The following is a 22568-nucleotide window of genomic DNA, read 5'->3' as shown; positions in this document are numbered from 1 at the left end:
TTTCCCTAATAGTTTTAGGCAAACCTAAATGTCTGGCTCAGAAAAATCTGAGTATGAAGGAGGAATGACTGGTTTTGTCTACATACCTATAGAACTGGGTCTAAGGCTCAGCTCCGTTGAGACTCCAACCCACAGTCCATGATGTCATTTCACCTCTTACATTGCCCCTTGTGTCTTGGGCCTCTTTAAGCCCTGTACCTGACAACTCACTGTAAGCTATAAAACCATTTTCTCTTATTCCAGTTCCTTCCTTTGAAGCCCCCTTAGCTATCTCTTGGCTGTGGGAGGAAAGGATGTAGTCAAAATGCTTAGCACATCATTTCCCGTTTTTTCCCCTCCTTCCCTTGAGATAGAGCCTTGAGATTCCAAAATCTGAAGAGAGAGAAGGGAGTGTTGTTCACTGCCAGACCTGGGAAAAAGAATGCGGACAGGAATAGAAGAAAAGATGAAAAAGAGAAGAGGTGAATGACTAATAAAGTCAATGAGCTAGGCTGGGTTCTGAGGGCCAAAGCAGGAATAGCACAGGAGTGTGAGGAGAGGGGGAGAGGAGATGCAGGTATGGGTGAGGGAGCGACTGTGAAGATGCAGGACAGAAAGGAATGGAGACCCAGGGAAGGAAGACAAGCATGTCTTGGTGCTTGACTGATTTAAGGTACAGCGAGAAGTCAACAGGTATTGCTGAAGAGTGGTGCCATTCCCAGAAACAAGGTAGGTGGGTGGCTCTTATATTGTCCCTCCATCCACTTGAGTTTGGGACACCTAAGAAGGGGAAGGCTCTAACTTTGGACAAATGTAATAGAGGATTATGGTCTCCCATTCCTCTTGGCAAAGAGAGCGCTGAATCCCGGAAGACAATAATTCTGTGAACCGTGGGACAAAGAAAAGGACTCTTAAGCTTAGTCTAAAGGCAGCTTTGATACAGGGAATTCCTGGTTTCTCTATCCTTTCCTGACATCCCTGGCTCCCCCAACACTGGGGATGGAGCCAAAAGAGCCCAGCCAATGAGCTGGTATTCACACCAGCACATATGTGAGGGGGTGGAGGACATGCTACATCCCCAAGAGATCAGGACATAACTGTACAGAAAGAACCTCCCTGGCATGGATCAGGACAGATGCTAGGGAGTGGAGTGAGCAGAAAGCTGGAAGCATTGCTACTCAGAGCTGAGGAACAGCCACTAGTCCCTTAGCTATTCTCTCTTCACTTTTGGCCACACTGGAGAAGAACAAACTTCTCTTTACCTGTTGGTATCATACAATCACTGAGGGCATCATTTAGCCCACCTATTTCCAAATGCAACATTTCTAGGTGCTCTTATCTGGCACTGTTCTCCAAAACATGCCACTCAGCCGAGGCCTTGCCTTCTGCCTCCACTACGATTGCCCTTGCCCGCTTGCTCCTGCTCTCTCTCCTATTGCAATACCCTTCTTTACTCTTCTTGCCAAATTCTCCCTTCACTCAGGATTCTTCATTATGACAATATCACATTTTTTTCAGCCCACAGTGAATTTTAGTCTTCAAGGCCCTATCTTTCTTCTGGTTAATACCACTCAGCTTTGTGTCAGTGTGATCTCTACTTATTTGACTTGAGTTGATCTTGTTGAGCAACAAAAATTGCAATCTCCTTGACAGCAAAAATCTTGTTTTCCAATTTTTCTGATGCCTTCATAGTGTTGGCTCAAAATAAGGATCCAATAAATGCTTTTCGATTAATGAAGTAGACACAGGTTGCTTCCTCTCTTAATAGTTGCTCTCCCAGCTCCTGGGAAAAGTGTAACATCCAAGGAAGGAATGCAGAGAAAACCCTGCTTCCACTAGGTTGATAGCCACTCAAATGCAGGGACCAGGTCTCACCTACCTTCATCTTCATCTCCTGGTACCAAGTAGAATGGAAGAAGGAGAGGGAAGAATCGTTCCTCTCGTGTTGGCTCCTTATGGGGAAGATCAGTGATAGTTATTCTTTCAGAATGTACTGAGCAAGTGGAGCACTCCTCTCTTGCCTTTCTGTCTTCTCTTCCTGCTGCTGCTTCATCATTGTGGGCATCCCCCCGGCTCCTGGCTTCTGCCTTCTGTTTTTCTTTTTCAGCCTTCTCGCACAGATTGTTCCCACTCCCAAGGCTTCTGTTACTACTTCCAAAGCAAAACTTATATCTTCAGCTGTAACCTCCCTCCAGACTTCATGTATGCATTTCTAACTGCTTGTCGAATGATTTTTCTTGCACATCCTATGATCATATCCAGCTCTGGATGTCCAGTAGCCAAATTCTCCCTTCACTCAAGACTCTTCATTATGACAATATCACGTTTCTTCAGCCCACTCATCATCAGTAGCTCCATCCCCTGTGCCCACTGGCTGCTTTCCTGATTCTTTAGATTGTATTAGTAAGAGCCGCCCCCACCACCACCCCATTCTTCTAATTGATCATGGCTCACCATTTTACTCATAATTGACTCTTATCAGCCATATTCAGTTAGTAACTAAATTTTCCCAATTCTTTCTTCAAAATGTTTCACATGTGAAATCTTCTTTATATTCTCACTGTCATCATCACCACTCCTAGAAATGGTGGTAAATGAGAAATGGTACCAACGTTTTTTCACTGATCTCTCCAATTTCTCCCAGTTATAATTTTCCTAGACCCTGCAACCTGAAACATCTTGCTAAACTGTTGCTTTCATCGCATAGGAGCCTAGCACTGGAGGGGAATATCAAAACAGTCCACTTCTGTTCTCTTAATTATAATATTCCTCAGTCTCAGTGCTGAAGCAGAGTATAGTATGACACGAGAGTGGTAGGTCTGTCAGGTGAGCTATAGAATTTATTTTTGTTTTGAGTTTCCTGTAAAATCTAATGATGTTTTTGCTCTTTCACAACAAACCCGGTAGAATGATAGTTCACAATTTACATGGCTGTATTATATTCTATCAGGTTTTGAATAGGTACCAAAGATAGTTTTTCTCAGCATTTTCTAATGTGAAGTTGTGATCTGGTGAGAAGATATTATAAACTAAGAAGGAAACATGGTTTTGTAACATTGGCTCTAAGCTGATACTCCTGTGCTCCCCAATTTTCAGCTTCTTTCCCTGCCAAGAGGCCAAAGCTCAAATCACCCAGTTTGGTTTTGAGTTTTATCAAATTTTGATTAGTTTGGGGAGAATCGATAGTTTACCAAGTTTCATGTAATTTGCAAATGGTACCACAAGTAGCCTTGGGCAAAGGAGAGTGTACTCCTTGCCGTGGACATACGAAATTGATGACTGCAAGAAGTGATCTAGATTACAAGTGAAAATGGTTAAGGAAGGGTCTCACTCCTTCCCTTTCATGGTGGAAGATCATTCTGATATCAGAGACAGAATACTAAGTAGACAATAGTCTAAAAGTGAGAGTGAAGCACTGTGGCCCTGGAGGAAGGTAGAAACCTGGCTCTTTACACCTCCTTAGCTTCAATGAGTCAGTGACCATATGTTTGGTGCTTCGATAGGCATCAGCAGTTAGGATGGAGCCACTTGGAATGAGGATGGAATGCAGAGTGCTCTCAATTGTCTCTCACCATGTGTAGGGGTCTGGGTAGCACTGCTTAAAATCAGATGGTTATACTGATGATCACCTGAAAATCATAGAAAAGAAATTTTTAAAGAAGAGTTCAGGCATTCCCTTGTGTCTCCAACATGCTCTCTTGGCCTCTAATGTGCTTCTCTGAGTCTAAAGAAGCACTTCTAAATGGCCCAGGGCTTTTGATACCCTAGAAACATGAAAGGCAGGGGGCAATATGTTAGACTCAAAAAATCTTCCTCTGCTGTTTCTGTTTCTCTCCTTCTACATCAGGGCTTCTTCTGTCACCATGGTGACCCACTCACATCTGTGGATCTGGCCGACCAGAAATCAAGGTGTTAGATGGGTAAAAGAGAAGGATGGAGTCTAGGGGACATTTAGCAATTGTGTATATATGGAGTGGAGAACTGGACAGGGGAAGTAGATCCTTCTTTGGGGAGAAGAGGGTTAGGATATGGTTAGCTAGGAAGAGGATATCCTAACTTAAGGTGTGTAAACCTTATGAGGCTTTGATTTGTCCGAGCTCTTTATACACAGGTGTCTGGGTGCATCCTGGGATATGGCAAGCTGCCTTGAACTGACCACTGCCTGGGATTGGAAGTCCTGGGTTCTAGGCACTGTTCTGCCTATTAATGACATAGCCTGATATTTCAAAAGTATTTATGTTAAATAATAATGCAAAAGACCATGTAGACTGAATAAGCTGCAAAGTTAATAAAGTCATGGTTGCCAAAGCCTGGAGCTCAAGACATTCTAAGGTCTTCTCAAACCGAATGAAGGTTTGGCTTATCATTAAATCACACTTCGATATTGCATTATTGCTTTGATTCAACATCGTATTTTTGTTTTCATTGGTACATTCATCTAATTTCAACTACCCCCAGGGGAAGCAGAGGCATGAGGTCTTTGCTTTTGTTTATCTAAATCATGGATTACAGCTCTGCCATCCTCTGAGAGCTTGATCTTTTTCCATTTTTTTTGAAACCATCTTTCCTACTCTTGGCATTATACCCTCTGGCTACTCATTCTCCAGCTCCTTCACTGGAATCCTTTCCCTCTTCTATTCTCTAAATACCAATGCTCCATAAGTCCCCGGTGTCTTCATGAAGACATGAGTTCTACTTTCTTGCTCAACCTGATAGTTCTCAAATCTATAATTCTAGCTTGAGGTCCATCTGGTCTGTAGGGTTAGATTTTAAAATGCTTATGGACATCACCTTGAAATTCCTGCCCATAGCTCAAACCATTACAACCCAAAGTGAGCTCATCATTTTATTCTCCAGTATTCAAGCTACATTCTAAGGTACTAAGGTTCGATGGGCTCAGAATGTGAAGCTTCAGTTATCATTCACCATTTCCCTCCCTTTATCCTCCATATCCTGTGAGTCCCCAAATCCTGTTCTTATAGCTATCTCCTAAATCCAGGCCCACAATATATCTTCTTAGGATTTCTCCTAGTTCTAATCTCTGGCCATTTCTAAGACAAATCATCTTGTATACTCATACCAGACAAAATTTTCCATACCAATGGAATCATTACATTATTCATTTGGTTTAGAACAAACTCTTTAAATAGCCATGCACACAATTCAGTGTGGTGTGAGTTTGGGCAGTAAGCCAGAGTTTCTTAGGTGAAGATATTCTCCCTTTCTAAGACAGAATATTAAATTACATCCAGGGCAAAACCATTTACCAAAGGTTGAATCAATTCTATACTGGACTTGGATTTAAGCAAGAATAGAGAAAACAGAAGGGAGATAAAGGATAGATTTTTCTGCTTGTCCTCCAGAGACAAAGAGGAACCGAGTTTCATTGTTTTCTGTTGTTATTTTTTGATTTATTTATTTTTAAGCAATATGGCAGCATCAAAGAGACAATTGTAAGAAATAAGAGAACCCAGGTTGAATTGTGCAGTGTGGCTGTTAGAGAAAACACTTCTAATCTTACATTTCAGAGTCTAGGTGTCACCAGGAAACAAGATAATTCAGATTCATTTAATAATTCCTAGTAACCAATGCGCTCCAGGCTCTACGCTAAACACTTTCACCTATATATTTTTAAAACTAATCTTCACAGTGATTTTCATTTTAATATATATTATCGGCCTACCAATTTCCAAACACTGTAAAATACTCCTTAAATATTTTATTTGAAGTAGTTCTATTTTTTTTAAAAGATGAGTTTACAAACAGGATAAATGTCTTGAATTTAGATATTTTGTATACAAGTGCAGGCTTTTCCTTTGAATCTCACTTCAAATGTTTTGCTAACATTTGATTTATTTTACTACATTGGCATTAAGGAACAAAATTTAAAGTATAAATATGAAAATTGAAATTGTTCTAAAATAACCATTATGACATTTTGTTATATTTCCTTTTGTTTCCCACCCCTATAAATTACTATATATATGTTTACACACACACACAATATCACAGTGAATAACCTGTAACATTTTTCATTTTGCACAGGTGAGAATTAGATTACAGCTCTTAAAATGGAAAAAGTATGGTTATTTGATCTTTACACTTGTGCAAAATACAAATGTGTGAGGTTATTATTCATTGAAGCATGTTTATAGTAGCAAAAAAGGAAACAACCTAAATGTCCATACATATATGTACAATACACAGATAAATATGTATAATTTCCACATATGTAAGAATGCTACATATACTACTTTTAATGTTTCCTTTATACTTAATGCACAGTATATTTTGAATATATTTTCATGTTTTGAAATAATATTTAAAATATTTTATGTGGTTTCACAATAGTCCTTTCTGTAGAATAACCAATTGTATATTTCTATATATAACTTACATGTTATATGTTTATTTTATATATATTTATATTTATATTTAAGTATTCCACTATTATTGTGTATTTAAGTTGTTGAAAAGTTTAATAATGTTACACCAAACAACCTCGAACACAAATCTTTGGCCATGTCTCATTTCCTTAGGCAAATAACTAAAAGCAGCATTTCTAGGTCAACACACTGCCATTTGACTGGTGATGTGATGCAGTAGATTGATAGATTTCCTCATATTGAACTTTTCATCTATTCTTGGGAAATACCTTATTTGATTTGGTGTCTTATTCTTTCATTACAACACTGAATTCTATTTGCATTTATTTTTTAATTCATGTAGATACATAAAAAAATTTGTATTTTTTGTGCTAACATGTTAGATTTTTGTATCAAGATAATGATTTTGTAAAGTCAAATGAATAGTGTTCTGTCTTTCTGTATGCCTTGAAACTATTAGTATAGCGTATGAAATACCTGTTCTTTGGAAATTTGAAAGAATAAAATAGTAAAAATGCCTGGTGTCTTTTGGGGAGTCCTTCTGCTAGCACTGTGATGGGTAGGAGGTTGGCTTGTTATTTTGCTAACTGCATAACAACAACTTTGGGAGATGTTATCATCATCAATTTAAAGTTAAGGAAACTGAGGTTTGGAGAGGCTGACTAATTTGACCAGCATATGAAGCTAGGATGCAAACCTAGGTAGAGTGGCACCAGAGCCTACATCCTTAACTATTATGTATACTGCCTCATGTTTTGGAAACTTTATCCTTGCATATTGATTTACTCAGGTTTTCTAATTCTAAGTTAAATTTGTAATTTCTATTTTCTTAAATAAATCCATTGACCATTATAAACTTTACTAGCTTAAAAGTGTAACATTCCCTCAAAAAACTCTATATATGAAATTACAGCCCTTTTCTTCTTGATTTTCTGTTAATGTTTTGTGGGTTAGCAATTCATTCATATTACTATTCTTTTTCAAAGAATACCTTGTATATATTAGTGAGGTTTTTTTTTTTCTATCATTTTTCTTATCTTCAAAATGTTATTTTATGCTTTCGGATTCATTAATTCCTGCTTCCAAATTTTCTTTGGATTGGTTTGTTATTGCTTTCTAATTTCTAGGCTTGAATCTTTAGTCCATTTATTTTTACTCTTTTCTGTTTATAAAAGGTCTTTAGCTCTGAGTTTGTCTCTGGCACTATCCCATGAATGTCGATGTGCAATGTTCTTATTGTTGTTATGTCCTAAATGATCTGTAATTGCAGCCTTGATTTTCTCTCGGACCCAAGCATTCTTGAGTAGAGCGTTGTCAAATTTCAAAGTGTTTGGATTTGTTGGTTTGAACTTTGGCCACTGATTTTCTGTTTTATTGTGTTGTGGTCAGAAAACAGGGCCTGTTCAATTTCTGCTTGTTGGAATTTGAGATTTCCTTTGTGGGCTAATATATGATCAATTTTTGTAAATGTTTCATGAATACTTAGAGAAAGAGAATATTTTCTTTTTGTAGAGTACAAAATTGACATATATTTATTAAATCAGACACATGAAATACATTATTCAGTTCCTTTCTATCCTAATTCATTCTTTGCCTACTTAATCTGTCAAAGACTGAGAGGGGTATATTAGGTCTCCCACTACTGTTGTGTTCCTGTCATTTTCTCTTTATATTTATTATAGAATTGGTTTTCTGTATTTTGTAGCTACTTAGCACAAAAAGGCTCATGATGCTTATGTCTTCTTAGTGGCTTGCACTTTTATCAACATTAAATGACCCTTTCTGTCCTATCACCTTTTTTTTTTTTTTGCCTTTAAGTCCTCTCAATCTGATATTTATATTGCCAATCCAGCTATCTCTTTGTTTGCATTTACCTGATAAACTTTGCCTATCCTTTTATGTCTAACCTTTCTGTGTCATATTGTTAAAACAACATGGTCGTCTCTTGACAAAAGCATTCAGGGAGAGAACTGTGGTGATAGGACCCCCTGATCTTTGGTTGAGGGATACAGCCAGGCCCCCCTGAATGTACTAGAAGGCAGGCTGTGAAATAAGTGTATCCTAATTTCACTCTCTTCTACCCCTTTGATCTTTTTCCAGTATTCTCCATTTACCAAACCCGACTAACATCCATAAAAAAGAGAGCCCAAAGAAGCAATCCTTAAAGCTTAGCACCCAGGAATCTAAGTTAGGGTGGAAAGTTACTATGGAGGGTCAAATGGAAAAACTATTCAGTGCAGACTTATTAATCTACTCTGACAAATGCTACTTTAGTACATTCTAAAGATGGTTATGGGGGTTTGGGCAGATGGTGTTCTAGGTAATGGATGGAGTTTGGGGGTGTGTGTGCAGTTGGGTGTTAATGCAAAAGGGAGAAAAGCAGCATTAGTGATGTACAAAGAATAGGAAGACTAACAATTTAATAATTTTGCCTGGAGCCCCTTTCTATGGTGGTATGTATATAGTCTGTTAGATTTGGAATCCTGTCTCTCCCTGGACTTATCAATGGATCACATCTCCACAACCTCAATTACCATCTCCCCCTTCCCTCTCCCTTTGGGGAGTTCTGGGACTTGGCACAATGCCCAGTTGGGACAATCAGCTTCTTGTTAAATTGGGCTGGATAACATAACAATTAATTATTGCTTAGGACTCATTGATCAATATGCTGACAAGACTATAAAGTGACAAAACAATCTCCATCTGAACTCCAAGGCTGCTTGAAGGAAGCAGAGAACCAAGGTGGGGCCCTCTGTCCACTGAGAGCTTGTAGACTACCAGTGGTTAATAGGTCTCAGAATCAGAATGTCCCCTCATTGCCTCTATAGCCTCGAAGTTGCTGGAGCTGACAGTGACTTACTTTACATTAGTAGGCACATTTAGTTGCTAAGAGAAATGACTAGTTTCCTCTGTGGAGCAAAAAAAAAAAAAAAGTACTGTGCATATATATGTGTGTGTATGCATATATGTCTGTGTGTTTGTTTATGTGTATGTGTAGAATGGGGAGAGGGCAAAGAGTGATTTTTATTGGACATTCCTGGTGATAATTCAGTGACAGATATAGCAAAGGCAATTTCTGTTTAGTGAGTCATAGAAAGATTGTAGGGTACAAATAATACCCAAAGATATAAACAATGACTTGATCAATGGGATCCCGAGAGTATAAAGAAGTAATATGCACAATGGTTATAGATTCTCAAGTCTTAGGCCTCATCACCACACTCTGGAATTGCTATGCTAACCTCCTAATTTCCTTCTTGCCTCTGATCTCTGACTCTTTGGATCATCCACCTTGCAGACTCCTGCTAGATTAGTCTTTCTTAAATGTTAATTTTAGCCTGGCCATTAGCCTTCAAGTATTACAAACTACCAATAGGTTAAAGCTTAGATGCCATAGGCCAAAGATTTTAAATTAGTATACCTAAGAATCACCTGAGGAACTCATAAAAAATTCTGAGCCCTTCCCTCATCCCATGAATTATGATTTAGTTGATCTGAGACAGGCCCCAGGTGATACTTCTACAGCTGGATTCTGGACCACACTTTGAGAAATACAGCAGAAATACATTTTCAAAGCTGCCAATTGTCTAGGCCCATTTCCTCTCAACCAACACACCAGTGACCCATATGAACTGGTTTTCCCTCTGCTATTTCCAACCCCATGAGTACCTTGGTCCTCTGCTCAGAAATATCTTCCACTTAATTTGCTCTTCATCTCCTTCTTTTGCCCAAACCATTTCAATCCTTGACGATAAAACTTCAGTTTCATTTCTATAAAGTCATCCTCAGGTCCTCCAATGCACAGTGATGTTCCTTGCCCTTCTGATAATTGGAGAGTTTATTACCACTGCCATTTGCTTTTGGTGTTTAATTATATATTATTTTGTTTTTTTACTTCTGCTTTATTCATTAGCTTGTTCATAGATGGTTAAATACTTCTACATGTAAGGCACTTCTCCCCTATGATATCTGGACATTGTTCAGTTACGTTGAGCATTGTACATTTCTTAAGGTGGTGATCGATCACACTTTTTTGTGTTTACCTTAACACAGTACTCCCTGGGATGGGTTCTTTGGAGGCACTTGTACAATTTTTTGAATGATGAATGAACGAGTAAATGAATCAATTCTTGAGGCAGGAGAAAATGAGCAAGAGACCGTAGTGATGATACTTGATTGCCTATTGTACTTTCCCTCTTCTTGTCCTCTACCCTCTTCTTCAGGCTCAGATGGCAGATTTTCTGGGCCTGTGGACAGGTTGGTGGCTGTAATAATTTATATGTATCTCAGTATGAGAGTGTATGGAGAAGTAAGGCACCCCTCCTTTTTCACTTCAAATCCAACCCATACTGCACACATCTTCTTGAGGATTAGTGGCCATTCTAATGCATTCTGACACAATTCTTTTAATCTTGGTGATATGAAAAGGTCAAAATAGAGAGGAAGCCCTGTGAGTCATGGTGTCGGATGGTGGGATTCCTCCTAAGATGACTGGTTAGTTGCCACTGACATTGTGAGATCATCAAACCCTATGCTCCTGTCCATTCGCCCTCCTCTGTGTCTCAGTCTTCTCTTCTTACAGCAATGGCTGTGACTTACAGCAAAGGCTGTGAGGGTTTCCTGGGTCCCACCAACAGAGAGTCCAGCTTTGTGTGAGTGTCTCCCTCATGGGCCTGCTCTGCTTTCTCACTTCTGGCAAGGATTTTCATTTTCAGTTCTGCTGAAACAAACTGCATCTTGTGAGTTGTCATGCCCACACAAGAAAACAATGTGTCTTCTGCCAGATTCACTTAAAAAGACAAACTTTAGCTTTCCCTGGGAGAGCTGCCTGCCACCTGCTGTGATCTACTTCTTTAGGACAGCTTCGCTCCTCTGAGCCTGGAGGTGCTGGAGCTGTGTTTGTTCCGCAAGTGGTTATTTTAATTATTACAGAAGGAGTATTTACCATCCCCTTGGCTCCAGGAGACCAATCCTCCTTCTGGTAATAAGGAACGACCATATCCCTGAGAACTATTTAAATCATATCCATGGAAAGTCAACTTTGTAGTGCCCTGGGATAGAGTATGAGCACCAGGTGTGTGATGGGGTGGATCTGGAAGAGGGTTGGTAGTCTTGGCCTCTGACACTGGGCCAAGCCAGTATATCACATGGGCTCTCTAAGGAGGTTTAAGGCCTGTGATAGTTCATCAGAAGTGGATTTGTTGTGAGATTCTACAGCAAATTTCAAACTCTTCTCACCCCCACTCATAGGCACCTCATCCTACAATTTCCCGAGCTTGATGTAGGCACCTAACACATCTTCTGGGTGATACAAAGTGGCTCAATATCGCAAAAGCTGACTCCAGTTGAAATAACTTGAACAGAGGGATGATTGATATTTAGAAGGCATGCAACCTTTGAGAAATCCCAAAATATCCCAAATAAAAAGTAGGTCACTAGAGAATCTGCATCTATCCTGCAACTACTATAACCTATAAGTGTATCTGACACAGTGTTATATTTCCCATTAAGAAGTAAAAAAATATTTTGTGATCTGGATCCATTTTTAACCTTTGCATTTGTTATTTACATTACCATACCAATTAGAGGACATTCTAAGCCTGGTGCCTGGCCCAAGAAAACCACAAGCATTGCTATCCCAGTATGAATGGAGTTTTATTGTGTTTAGGCAAAGGCAATAATCTTTTTTTCTATCAGCTCCCATTTGTTGTAAGTTATTATGCTAAGTAATTTACACGTATCATGTCATTGAAACCTCACAATGGTTCTACGAGGTCTTTCACATTTTATAGGTGACATTTAGTTGCCTAAAGTTGCATAGAAAACAACCAGCTGAACCCAGACTCAAACTCACTTCTAAAGACTCCAACTCAGTGCTCTCGAACTCTACACTATGCTGCCATTTTGCTAGAATGTGCAAACATGGACTCATCTCAGCATCAACTATAGAGCTACAGTTTCTAGAAGGAACTGAGTTTCTAGAGGGATCTAGTTCTTTTGATTTACAAACTAGTAATAAATGATTGCTAGTTTGAGAAAACCTCATACAATTTCTAATCTACAGGATCCGTTCTTACACCCAACCTATACACCACTATGGAGGCTTTCCCCAACTCAGCCCAGAGCAATGCAGCTCTTCCTCATCCATCCTTGCATTTCCCCATTGATGACAATATTCTATCTTCCCATTGCAGCCTTTCTGTTCCTTCACCTAAAAATCATCATCCAATCAGTGCATATAGCTTAGCAGAAGCCAGCCACATTGCTAGGGACTTAGGAAACCAGGAGTTCGGGCAGCGAGTGCTCTTTTTCTGGGCACCATCATGGACAGCACTGCTTCCAGGCAGTGAGTCATGGTCCTCTGTAGAATGGTGAACATGTTGGGCGTCCTCTGCCCTCCCATGCCTACTTTTCTACCCATGACCTTCCTAGTCCCATCTAATATGCAGTCATAAGTTATCACCTTCCTGTACTCTGATACTTTCTCCCTGGAATGTCTCTTCCACCTTTGCCACTTGCTCAATTCTTATCCATCCTTCGAGACCAGCTAAAAGTCTACCACTTCCATTGCAGCCATCTGCAATCCCGTTAGCTGCGGTGATCTCTCCTCATTGTGAACTCTCTTATGCTCTGTAATTTCTTGGGGGCACTCACCACTTTCTACATTGTGTTATAATTACATATGTGCATGTCTTGTCTCTTCTAACATATTGTAACTGTCACTGTAAGTTGATGATGGTGATAGAGGATTCATCTTTGTATTTCCCAAGTTGTCTAACATAGTGCTTTTACTCAATAAGCATCTATTGTATGAATAAATGAGTCCCTTATTCTAAACATCTGGGGAGATATGAAGGCTGATCTGACACAATCCTACTTGCATGCAATATGTATTCAATACATATTTTTTAATCAAATAATAAATACATGTATATGTAATTGCAGATAATACATAAAATATTTTTCCTTTTATTAAAAAAATTAGTTATTGGTATGACAATGGTTAATAAAATTATATAGGTTTCAAGTGTATAATTCAATAACATGTCATATGTATATTGCATTGTTTATTCACCACCTAACATCAAATCTCCTGTCACCATATATTTGATTTCTTTTACCCTTATCTATCTCTCCTTCTTCCCTTCTTTCCCTTTGGTAACCACTAAACTGTTGTCTGTGTCTATGAGTTTTTATTTGTCTTGTTTGTTTGTTGCTTTCAGTTTTATACACCAAATATGAGTGAAATCATATGGTTCTCAATTTTTTCTTTCTGACTTATTTTGCTTAGCATGATTATGTCAAGATTCATCCATGTAGTCGCAAATGGCAGTATTTCATCTTTTCTTATGGCTGAGAAATATTCCATTGTATATGTGAAGATTTTTGTAGAGTATAATTAGGGAAGGCTTCATAAAGAAAATAAACCTTGAGTAAGGCTATAAAAAAGACTTGATTTTGGACTGGGGGATTGGAAATCAGAGGAAGGCTTCTTTCATGTAAAAGAAGTCCAAGAATAAAGAGGGTGGAGCATGCAGGACAAATGATTAGCGTTAGATATATGGTGTATGCTGGGGAATGTAGCTATAAAGGTGGGTAGAATTAGGGTAGATTATGGCGGTTTTTAATGGCAGGTTGAACACTCTGACTTTGTCCTAAAAGGCTTTTGGTTCCCAAACAAGAAGGTGATATTATAAAGGCCTTGTTTCCTAAGGAATGATCAGTGGGAAAGACTAGGGTGAAGAAGGGAAATCAGTGCAGAGGTGTTAAGGACTGAATGTTTGCATTCCCTCAAAATTCATATGTTGAAATCCTAATCCCAATGTGATGGTATTTGGAGGTGGGGCCTTTTGAAGGTAATTAGGTCACTTGGATGGAGACCTCATGAATGGGATTAGTGCTTTATAAAAGAGATTGCAAGGTACTCTCTAGCCCTTTTTTCTGCCACATGAGCCTATAAGAATTTGACAGTCTGCAACCTGGAAGCAGGCACTCATCAGAACCTGATCATGCTGTCACGCTGATCTTGGACTCCCGCCCTCCAGAACTGTGAGAAATAAATCTCTGTTGTTTATAAGCCCCTCAATCAGTGGTAATTTGTTACAATGAAGAGACTAAGACAGGAAGCTACTATAGAAATGTAAGTGTCAGATAAAGGGAGCTGAATCAGCTCTGAGATTACTTCTAGACTGAGGTGTCTATAATTCAGAGTCTTCATGTTTAATGAGCAAAGGGCCAGGTAGAGGATGTAAATAGGGCTGATAATAAATACTTGATTACTTTTCTTCATTGGGGGACTCATTACTACTGGTTGCTGGCTTCGGCACTTGTCTTAGGCAGGTGGGAAGGCATTGTGGCTAACAGGCAGAGCTCAACTGCGATGACAACCACAACCCAAAGCTGCTGTTCACACTGACACCATCTCTCAGATCCCTGAGCAGATCTCTGGGGTTCTAAATGAAAAACGAGGAGGGGAGAAGAGGAGTGATGCTGCATCCTACCTCTTCCAGAAAGATCATCTTCACCTGTACCAATACACCCATTTTCAGGTATCTGTGTACCCAATGGAGAAAAATATGGAGCTCTCTTTGATGATAATCAGGAGACCCTGGAAATCATTATGTGCTGAGAATTGTAATATGTGTGATAGGGAAGTATGAAGAGAATAAAACAGAAAAAAAAAGAAAACCTTGCTAGAATGAGGAAGGGCATGGACTACTCCTGGAGCCATTAATGAGTGCCAATGTCATAACTATAATAAACTCAGTAAACCATCTATGCTCTTTATACATACAACTCTGTTTAACCTTTTCAGCAATTCCCAAGAGGTAGGAACTAGTATTATCCCCATAGAGCAGTAACTTGCCCAAGTCACAAAGCTATTGATCATGGCACAGGCTGATGAATTTAGGCAGTTGACTGCAGAGCTACCTTCTTAACTCTCACTAACCAGATCTGAGCTGTGACTTTGTTCTCTGATACTATAAGGGTTGATCTTGTCATGGGCACATTCTACTCAGATCAGTTACTAAGACAACTGAAAAGATGTTATTGGTCTTCTGGGAATTCTGACCATATGACTATTGCAGTAAAATAACAAACATCAGCTGATATCCCCAATGGGGAAAAAAGGACAGTTAATAAATTCACCATTTGCTGCACAATTCTATGAAGCAAATTTGCTTGTTAGATTTGGAAACGTCTACCGTCATCGTAGAGTTCAGCTTTTTTGCTCTGAAACATATCCTTGCTTTATTTTTGAAAAATTCACACACGACTTCTTTTCCTCATGAGTATGGAAAGCCTTCTGCAAAGAAGAACCTCTTAAATAAATGACTAGCCTTGACAACAGACATGCCAGTGATGCTGCTGGAACTTTATACCATGGTATTCTGAGACCTTCCTTTAAGTGTGATAAAGTGAAAGGATACCTGAAGGAAACATTGCACTTCTGTGCTTATTTATTGGGCATCTGGAAGTCTCTGGCATTATCTCTTTCTCCCCTCTGAAAACAACTGGTATTATTGGTTTTAATTTTTTAAAAACTATAATTTACATGTGTAGTTCCTAAAAACCTAGAAAATAAAAGTGACCTAAAAATGTGTTTATTTTTTTCCACAAAAAATGAGATAATGCTAAACAAACTGATGATGTGATTTTTCAGTGACAAAATACTTTGAATACTATTCAAAGTCAATAATAAACTTTTCTGTGATGTTTGTGAATAGTAGCTTAGCATTCATCCACATAGATACCTCATAATCGTTGTTTTTTTAAAACCAGTTCCATGTTGTTAGATATTTAAGTTGTTTCCATTTCAATTAGGCAGAACTTTGTATGTGTCCTTAATTGTTTTCCCTTAGGAAATTTCTAACCAGGTTAGAGGGAATGTAATTATAAAGATTTTGGTTTAATTTCTCATCAGAAATGTTCTGATTTATACTTCTTTCAATTTTTCATGAGAGTTCAGAGCCCATTTCCTTCCACTCTGAGTAGCACTGGGTATTGTCTTTTTCTTTTTCGTGGGAGTAGTTTTTGCCAAGTTGGAAAGTTGTTTTTCATTGATTACTAGTGAGATTAATCATTAAAAAAATTTCCCCTATGTTTGACAGGGGAAATATGTTTGATATATGTTCAAATATGTTTGCTAGTTTCTTTTGCTTATTTCCCCCCCATTGGAGTGATTATCTTATTTTCATCCTTTTTTTAATTTTTAAGAACTCTTTATATAAAAAGTATGGATCCTACATGTATCAAACATCACATTTTCCCAACTTTTTAAATCATTTGTCTTTTAAGTTTTTTGACTTACAAATATATTAAATTCAAATGTAGTTAAGTTTATCTGTATTTTCTTCTATGTTTTGTCTCTTTGGCAATTTATTAATTTATAATTCAAAAAGCAAGTTTTGAGCACAGACTCAGGGCCTAGTGTTAAGAAATGCTCAAAGAAATCATTCCCATTCCCAGATGGCACAAATTTTGTTTTTCTATTTTTTTTTTTATGGTTTCACTTTGGCATTTTAATCTTCAATATACATGGAATTTATTGTTACGTCGTGAGATAAGAATTTAATTTATTTTCAGGTAGTTAACTATTGAGTCTGATGTAGCCTTTCTTCACTTCTATGCAAATCCATCTTAATCTTATACTAAATAATTATCCATTGCAAAGTTTAGCAGCTAAGCACACAGACTATTTAGATTAACGATAGTAAGGAAGTGTTGCCCAGTGAGAGGTCTGCAGAGTGAACTGTCTGTGAACTTATATCCAGATATGATTCTGTAGTTTTGAGAATATTTTGATAGTGGAGGAGCAACTTGAGGAAATCAAGATTTTGACTGGGCATCTATCTTATGAAATATTAAGCGGTAGTTGAATATAAAAGGAAAAAGGGGAGATAAGCTAGATCAGGTAAAGCCAGCCTCATGAAGGCTGCTGTCATTGAAGTCTGTGGTCTGAAGCCACCTCCATGGAATATGGACTCTTGCTGGATGCTTCTGAATTCCCCCGATGCTGTCCCAGGGTCTCCATGCTATGCATGTAAGTATAAGTGTGTTCTTCATTTTTAAGTGAGCATTTATTTCCACCAAATATTTATGTCTCAGTGCTTTCCCTATCAATCACAATTCATCACACACGCAATTCCATGTTGCTTATTTGTCTTTTTGGTACCACTCTCACACTGTTTTAATCATGACATTTTTAATTAACCTTTAAATATCTAAATATCTAGCAGTGGAATGTCCATCTATATGTTTACTTATTTGTATGTACGTATTATTTCCATTCACTTATTCTTCCAGAGGTATTTTACTATTATTTTTTGTGAAATTAACATATTCAGATTTTTGTTTGGAATTACATTTAAAGATAATTGAAAATTTTCCCATTCAGAGTCATAGTAGATATCCTGCATTTATTTAAACCTTTTATTATGCACCTAAGTAAATATCTGTTGTTTTCTTTATATAGATCCTGAATATTTTTAAATAACATTTATTTGTAATTGTTTCATATTTTTCTTACAGTGGATATAAGTGCCTAGTTTGGAAAATAGTATTAAGTAGCCAAAAACAACTTAAGGAGGTTATAAATTACCCTTTTCCCCCTCCCCCCCGCAAAACCCCCAAAGCTTGAGAGTAAATTCATGGGACTTTATAACATTTAAAGTTTTTTAAAGTTCTTCAACTTTAAAAAACTGAAGAACCAGCAAACATAGAAATAAACCTTGGGAGAAGGGGCTTGCTCATAGATTTGGCAATTGGATCACACAAGGTGGTATGATTCAGGGGTATATGAGAATTTGTTGATGCTATAATTCTGAATGATATCAGGAAATCCCACCTGTCTCTCTAAGTCGAGGTAATTGCCCTGATATTTTCCCTTGGGCTCTGGAGTCCAGCAATAGTTCCTCATTATATAGCTGAGTTTTAAAACAAAACAGCATGGAGTATTCAAGAAGGGTGTTTGCTTCCAGAGCTGTTTAAGGAACATCTGCATGATGGCCTCTGCTACTCACTAACTTCTTGATTTTAACAAGCAAAAGCACTCGAGGTGAGATCCTACTTGCGTGGACCAAGTAGAAAGTAAATCACATCTTTTAAAAGGGCAACCTTTAATTACTTCACATTAAATATTATTCTTTTATGGACATTTTACCCAAGCATAAACTTCTCACTCGATCAGCTATAGTTTTGGATTTCCCCAGACCAAAGTTTCGTATGAAGAACGGTGGATGTTAGTTTTGGCTGGTCCATAAAGACTTCTGGAATATATCATCCTGTTCTATGAGGAAATCCATGATGAAAATTAATAGACTACATATAGATTTGATGGACAGAAACCAGTTAAGGGTTAAGCTATAGAAATTCCCCATAGATTCTCGGTTTGGATGGAAATATAAAAACTGCACTGCGATACTACTTTAGGAGTTGGTAAAAATTTCGGGCTGAGTAAATTGGTTTGAATTTAGTCTTGTTTGTTACTACTATGAGTCTATTGTTGGATGACTTGTACATATGCGTTTTCACCCATAAAGAAGGATGAGAAGGTTAATTACTCTTTTTATACTGAATGAAAATTTTAACATTGTTTATGAAATTATTAGGAATAACCTGATGAGAAAATTAGTCTTTCTGGATAATTACTGCCAGAAAGAATGACATAGATCCAGGATTGGCAAACTATGGTCTGTGGACCAAATCTAGCCTGCCACCAATTCTGGAGACACTTTTATTGGAATACAGCTACACTACTTACTTAGGTGTTGTCTCTGACTCTTTCATGCTAGAACTGTAGATTTGAATAGTTGCAAGGCCTGCAAAGCCTAAATAAAATATTGACTCTCTGGCCCTTTACAAAGAAAATGTTTGCCAATCCCTGACCTAGACCACCTTCTACACATCTGAAGTTATTTTTTTTGTAAATAGTACCCAGTTTTTATCCAGTTTACACAAAATCTTATACAAGTTACTTTATTCATTTTGCAAACTATTTATTTTTGGAGGTACAATGATGTGGCAGTGTTCAAACTAGAAAGTCTGCATTGAAAATTTTACTTTGCCTGAGATGACATGTGGCCAATCATGCTCCAGAAACTTTGCAGGCTAAAGCGGTTTTGTCTCTGTTTTGTGGGGTACAAGGGTGATGTTCTGGTCACCCACCTGTAGCCATATGGAGCAAGTGGAAAACAGTGGTGTCTTGGGGGACGGTATGGGCACATCTTTAACTCAGGTCTGTCTAAAAACAAGGCAAGCATTGTTGCTTGGCTTCTTAGTTTTCACAATACCCTCAGGTTCATTGTCTATTGCATAATACAGAGTATTTGCACTGTTCAGGGTCTCCAGCTCTTTATCCTGCAATAGTTATCGATAGTTTGGTTGAAATAAACAATAGCCAGAGAGAACTGTAGGAAGGAAATGTAGGCCAATGACTCATCCTGATATTTGAAACCATATCTGGGCCAAGTAAATCAGAAGGAGCAAGGAGCTCACAGCACAGTGTCGCCACCACTTTTGTTTACTGACATTCACTCTAAAGTCTATTGAAAGTTACTATGTGGAACAGCCCTATGAAACTTATTATTTAGCATAACCTGTTTGTTACATCATACTATCCCCTTTTTATGAGGGAGAAAGAAGCCTGATTGTCATACCAATAGGTAGAAATCTTTCGGCCAATGGGCTGTTTTCTTCACATGGACATTATAAATTGTATACCTGAGAAGGTACCATTTCTCTGGATGGCTGTTAGAATGGCCAGATCAAATACACAGGGAAGTAAATGATTGTGCTGTACAGTTTAGCTTAATTCCCCCCTTTACTTTGTTTTACTTTCTCCCCCTTTTAAGTCCTCTTTCAGTCTTTGTGAAGCTCTTATAATTCCTTCTGAGACAAGGTGAAAGAAAGATATATGAGCAACAACAAAAATCAAAGAAAACAGTAACAACAAAATCTCACTGGTCTTCTATGCATTAAACATGAGAGACTCTGTCACCCCTTGGTCTAGGGTTTTGAAATGTGTAGGAGTTACTTTTCAAGACAGTGGTCTAAAAGCTATAGAGCCAAAACATCTCTAAGCTTTCTTTTACAAAGGAGATTTTTTAAAAATTCAGATTATAGCAGTAATTGACATTATAGAACATTCAGAAATTATATAAAAACAAAACAAATAAAATAAAAACTACCTATAAGTCCTCTTTTCAGGTAATTGTCTTATTTTTCAAAATACAAGAACAGAACTCATCTGTAATCCATGAATTCAGCCAACCTCCTGCAGGACACTTTCTTTTATAATTCTGGACCATATTGATCTACAGAAGGATAAAAAAACCAACTTGTCTTTCTAGAATACTTATTTTTCTGCCCCACTTTGCCACAAGTTGCTGTCTCATGATTTTAATTGTTGCCATTTCATAACAGAAGCAGTAGGGTTCAGTCTCTTTCTCAGAAGTTTGGGGCCTTGTTACCAGAGGGCATAAGTGTGACCTCGTTATATGGTTCAAGCAGAAAGGTATGCATATTCTTTTCAAAAAGTTCAAAATTTTTACTGCTCTTTACTGCTCTCCACCCAGCAAATAACTATATAGAGAGAATAAAGTAGATATATATAAGCACATTTTAAATAAATAGCAAAGCATCTCATTTTCATAGCAGAAGCAGACAAAAATGGTAGACTATCATAATTAGTGTAATTAGAGTCAGCCTGACTCTTGGTGGCCAAACCCCAAGCTCTATAACTTTGACTTCTTGCTCAAGCATCCAGCAAATGCTCGTTTCTCCTCTCTTAGGCTTATCTATCTCCCTGGCTCACAAGAGAGACATCTGTTTGCCTCTGCAGTGATCTTTCAGCATTTTTATTCAGCTACGCTTTCTGGTGTTTTGTTAGATTCCCTTTGCAGACTCTAATCCTCCCACAGATAACAGGAGGAATAAATTGCCAGCAATGAAAATGGTGAAGCTGTAGCTCTTGTGCAGTGGCAGCAAATCAGACCAGAGCAAACAGGATGCTTTTCTCCCTTTTCTTTATTCTTTTCAAAAATCTCTCCAACTTCTCTGCTCAGCTCCAGAACATACCTAAACACACCGTCCATGCTTGTTAACTGACAGGCTTAGTTAGTGGCTCCTAGAAAATTTAACAATAGATTTTTTAGAGGCTCAGGGAACGCTCAGCGTCAGTATCCGGGAGATGAAACCAGTGTACATACACATCTGTTGAGAGACTGTGTTTAAATGTTGGTAAAAATATTCTTTACAAAATTCTGTTCAAGCAAAGGATACAAGTTGTTTTGGAAAACGGATCTGAATACAGGGAATCTAAGGCAATCTGTGATCGCAGGGCATGTCTGGGAACTTAATAAGGCAAAAAAGCTTCTGGAAACTTACATGTAAAGTATTGCATGCAGCCCAGTATAGAGAAGTTCTTATTGAAAATATTTCACTGGAACGGGGAACGACAACACAGTCCAAATAATATGAACTACATCACATATTAATGACACACATCTTAGTTGTGAACCTTTTTTTTTTTTTAAACACTCAATGTAAAAAGTACAACTGTCTCTCATTAGGTTTTCCCTCTTTGCTGCTTCTTTTTTTGTCTCTTCAAAAAGAGAAAAGATAATGTGGGAGAGAAGAGGTAAAGTCTAGCTAGTTTCTTCATAACTACTTTTTCAAGGGCAACTATTGCAAGAAAGAATCTCTAAAATTTTGTAGCCAGTAACTCTCAAATGAGCTGCAAATATATTTGAAGTGAGGCTGATCTGAAGCCTCACGTCCCAAGAAGGTTTTGCCTAAGTTAAGAACAAAAATAAGTTGATGATAAAGATTTCTGAAAACAGATACCAAATAAAAACTCATTTTTATAAAAATCTTGCTTTAAGTACAAAATATATGTTTAATTATTACCCTCAAAAATTTGCTTTGAAGAGTAATATAATCCACTGGTTAACAATGTTTGAGATAAGGTGTCCTAATAAAATAAATTTTTGGTAGTAAATAAAAATGAAGAAAATTCAGGATTATAAATTTCTGAAATATGACCAGAAAAGTCTATCTTAATCTGAACCCAAGCTTTAAATCCAAAATATCATGTCTCACGATGACCCTATTCCCCATTATTTAGTTAGAGTGATCAAGGAAGGTGTGCTTCTCTGGGGAAGTGACATTTATGTAGAGATCTTAAGGATGAGAAGGGGCAGC

General features: G+C 37.8%; 1 protein-coding gene across 1 annotated transcript in view; it reads right to left on the bottom strand.

Annotated features, from left to right (window-relative positions):
* SHISA6 (shisa family member 6) overlaps positions 1-22568 on the bottom strand; it is a 275677-nt gene that overhangs the window by 3422 nt on the left and 249687 nt on the right. The window contains exon 5 of the mRNA XM_015597372.1: positions 3552-3608. Coding sequence (XP_015452858.1) covers positions 3552-3608 — 57 coding nt within the window. The remainder of the gene's footprint in view (positions 1-3551; positions 3609-22568) is intronic.

Source organism: Pteropus alecto, unplaced genomic scaffold (genome assembly GCF_000325575.1).
Source record: "Pteropus alecto unplaced genomic scaffold, ASM32557v1 scaffold398, whole genome shotgun sequence".
Taxonomy (NCBI): Eukaryota; Metazoa; Chordata; class Mammalia; order Chiroptera; family Pteropodidae; genus Pteropus; species Pteropus alecto.
Note: the sequence above shows the minus strand (reverse complement) of the source record. Positions and strands in the feature narration are given on the sequence as shown.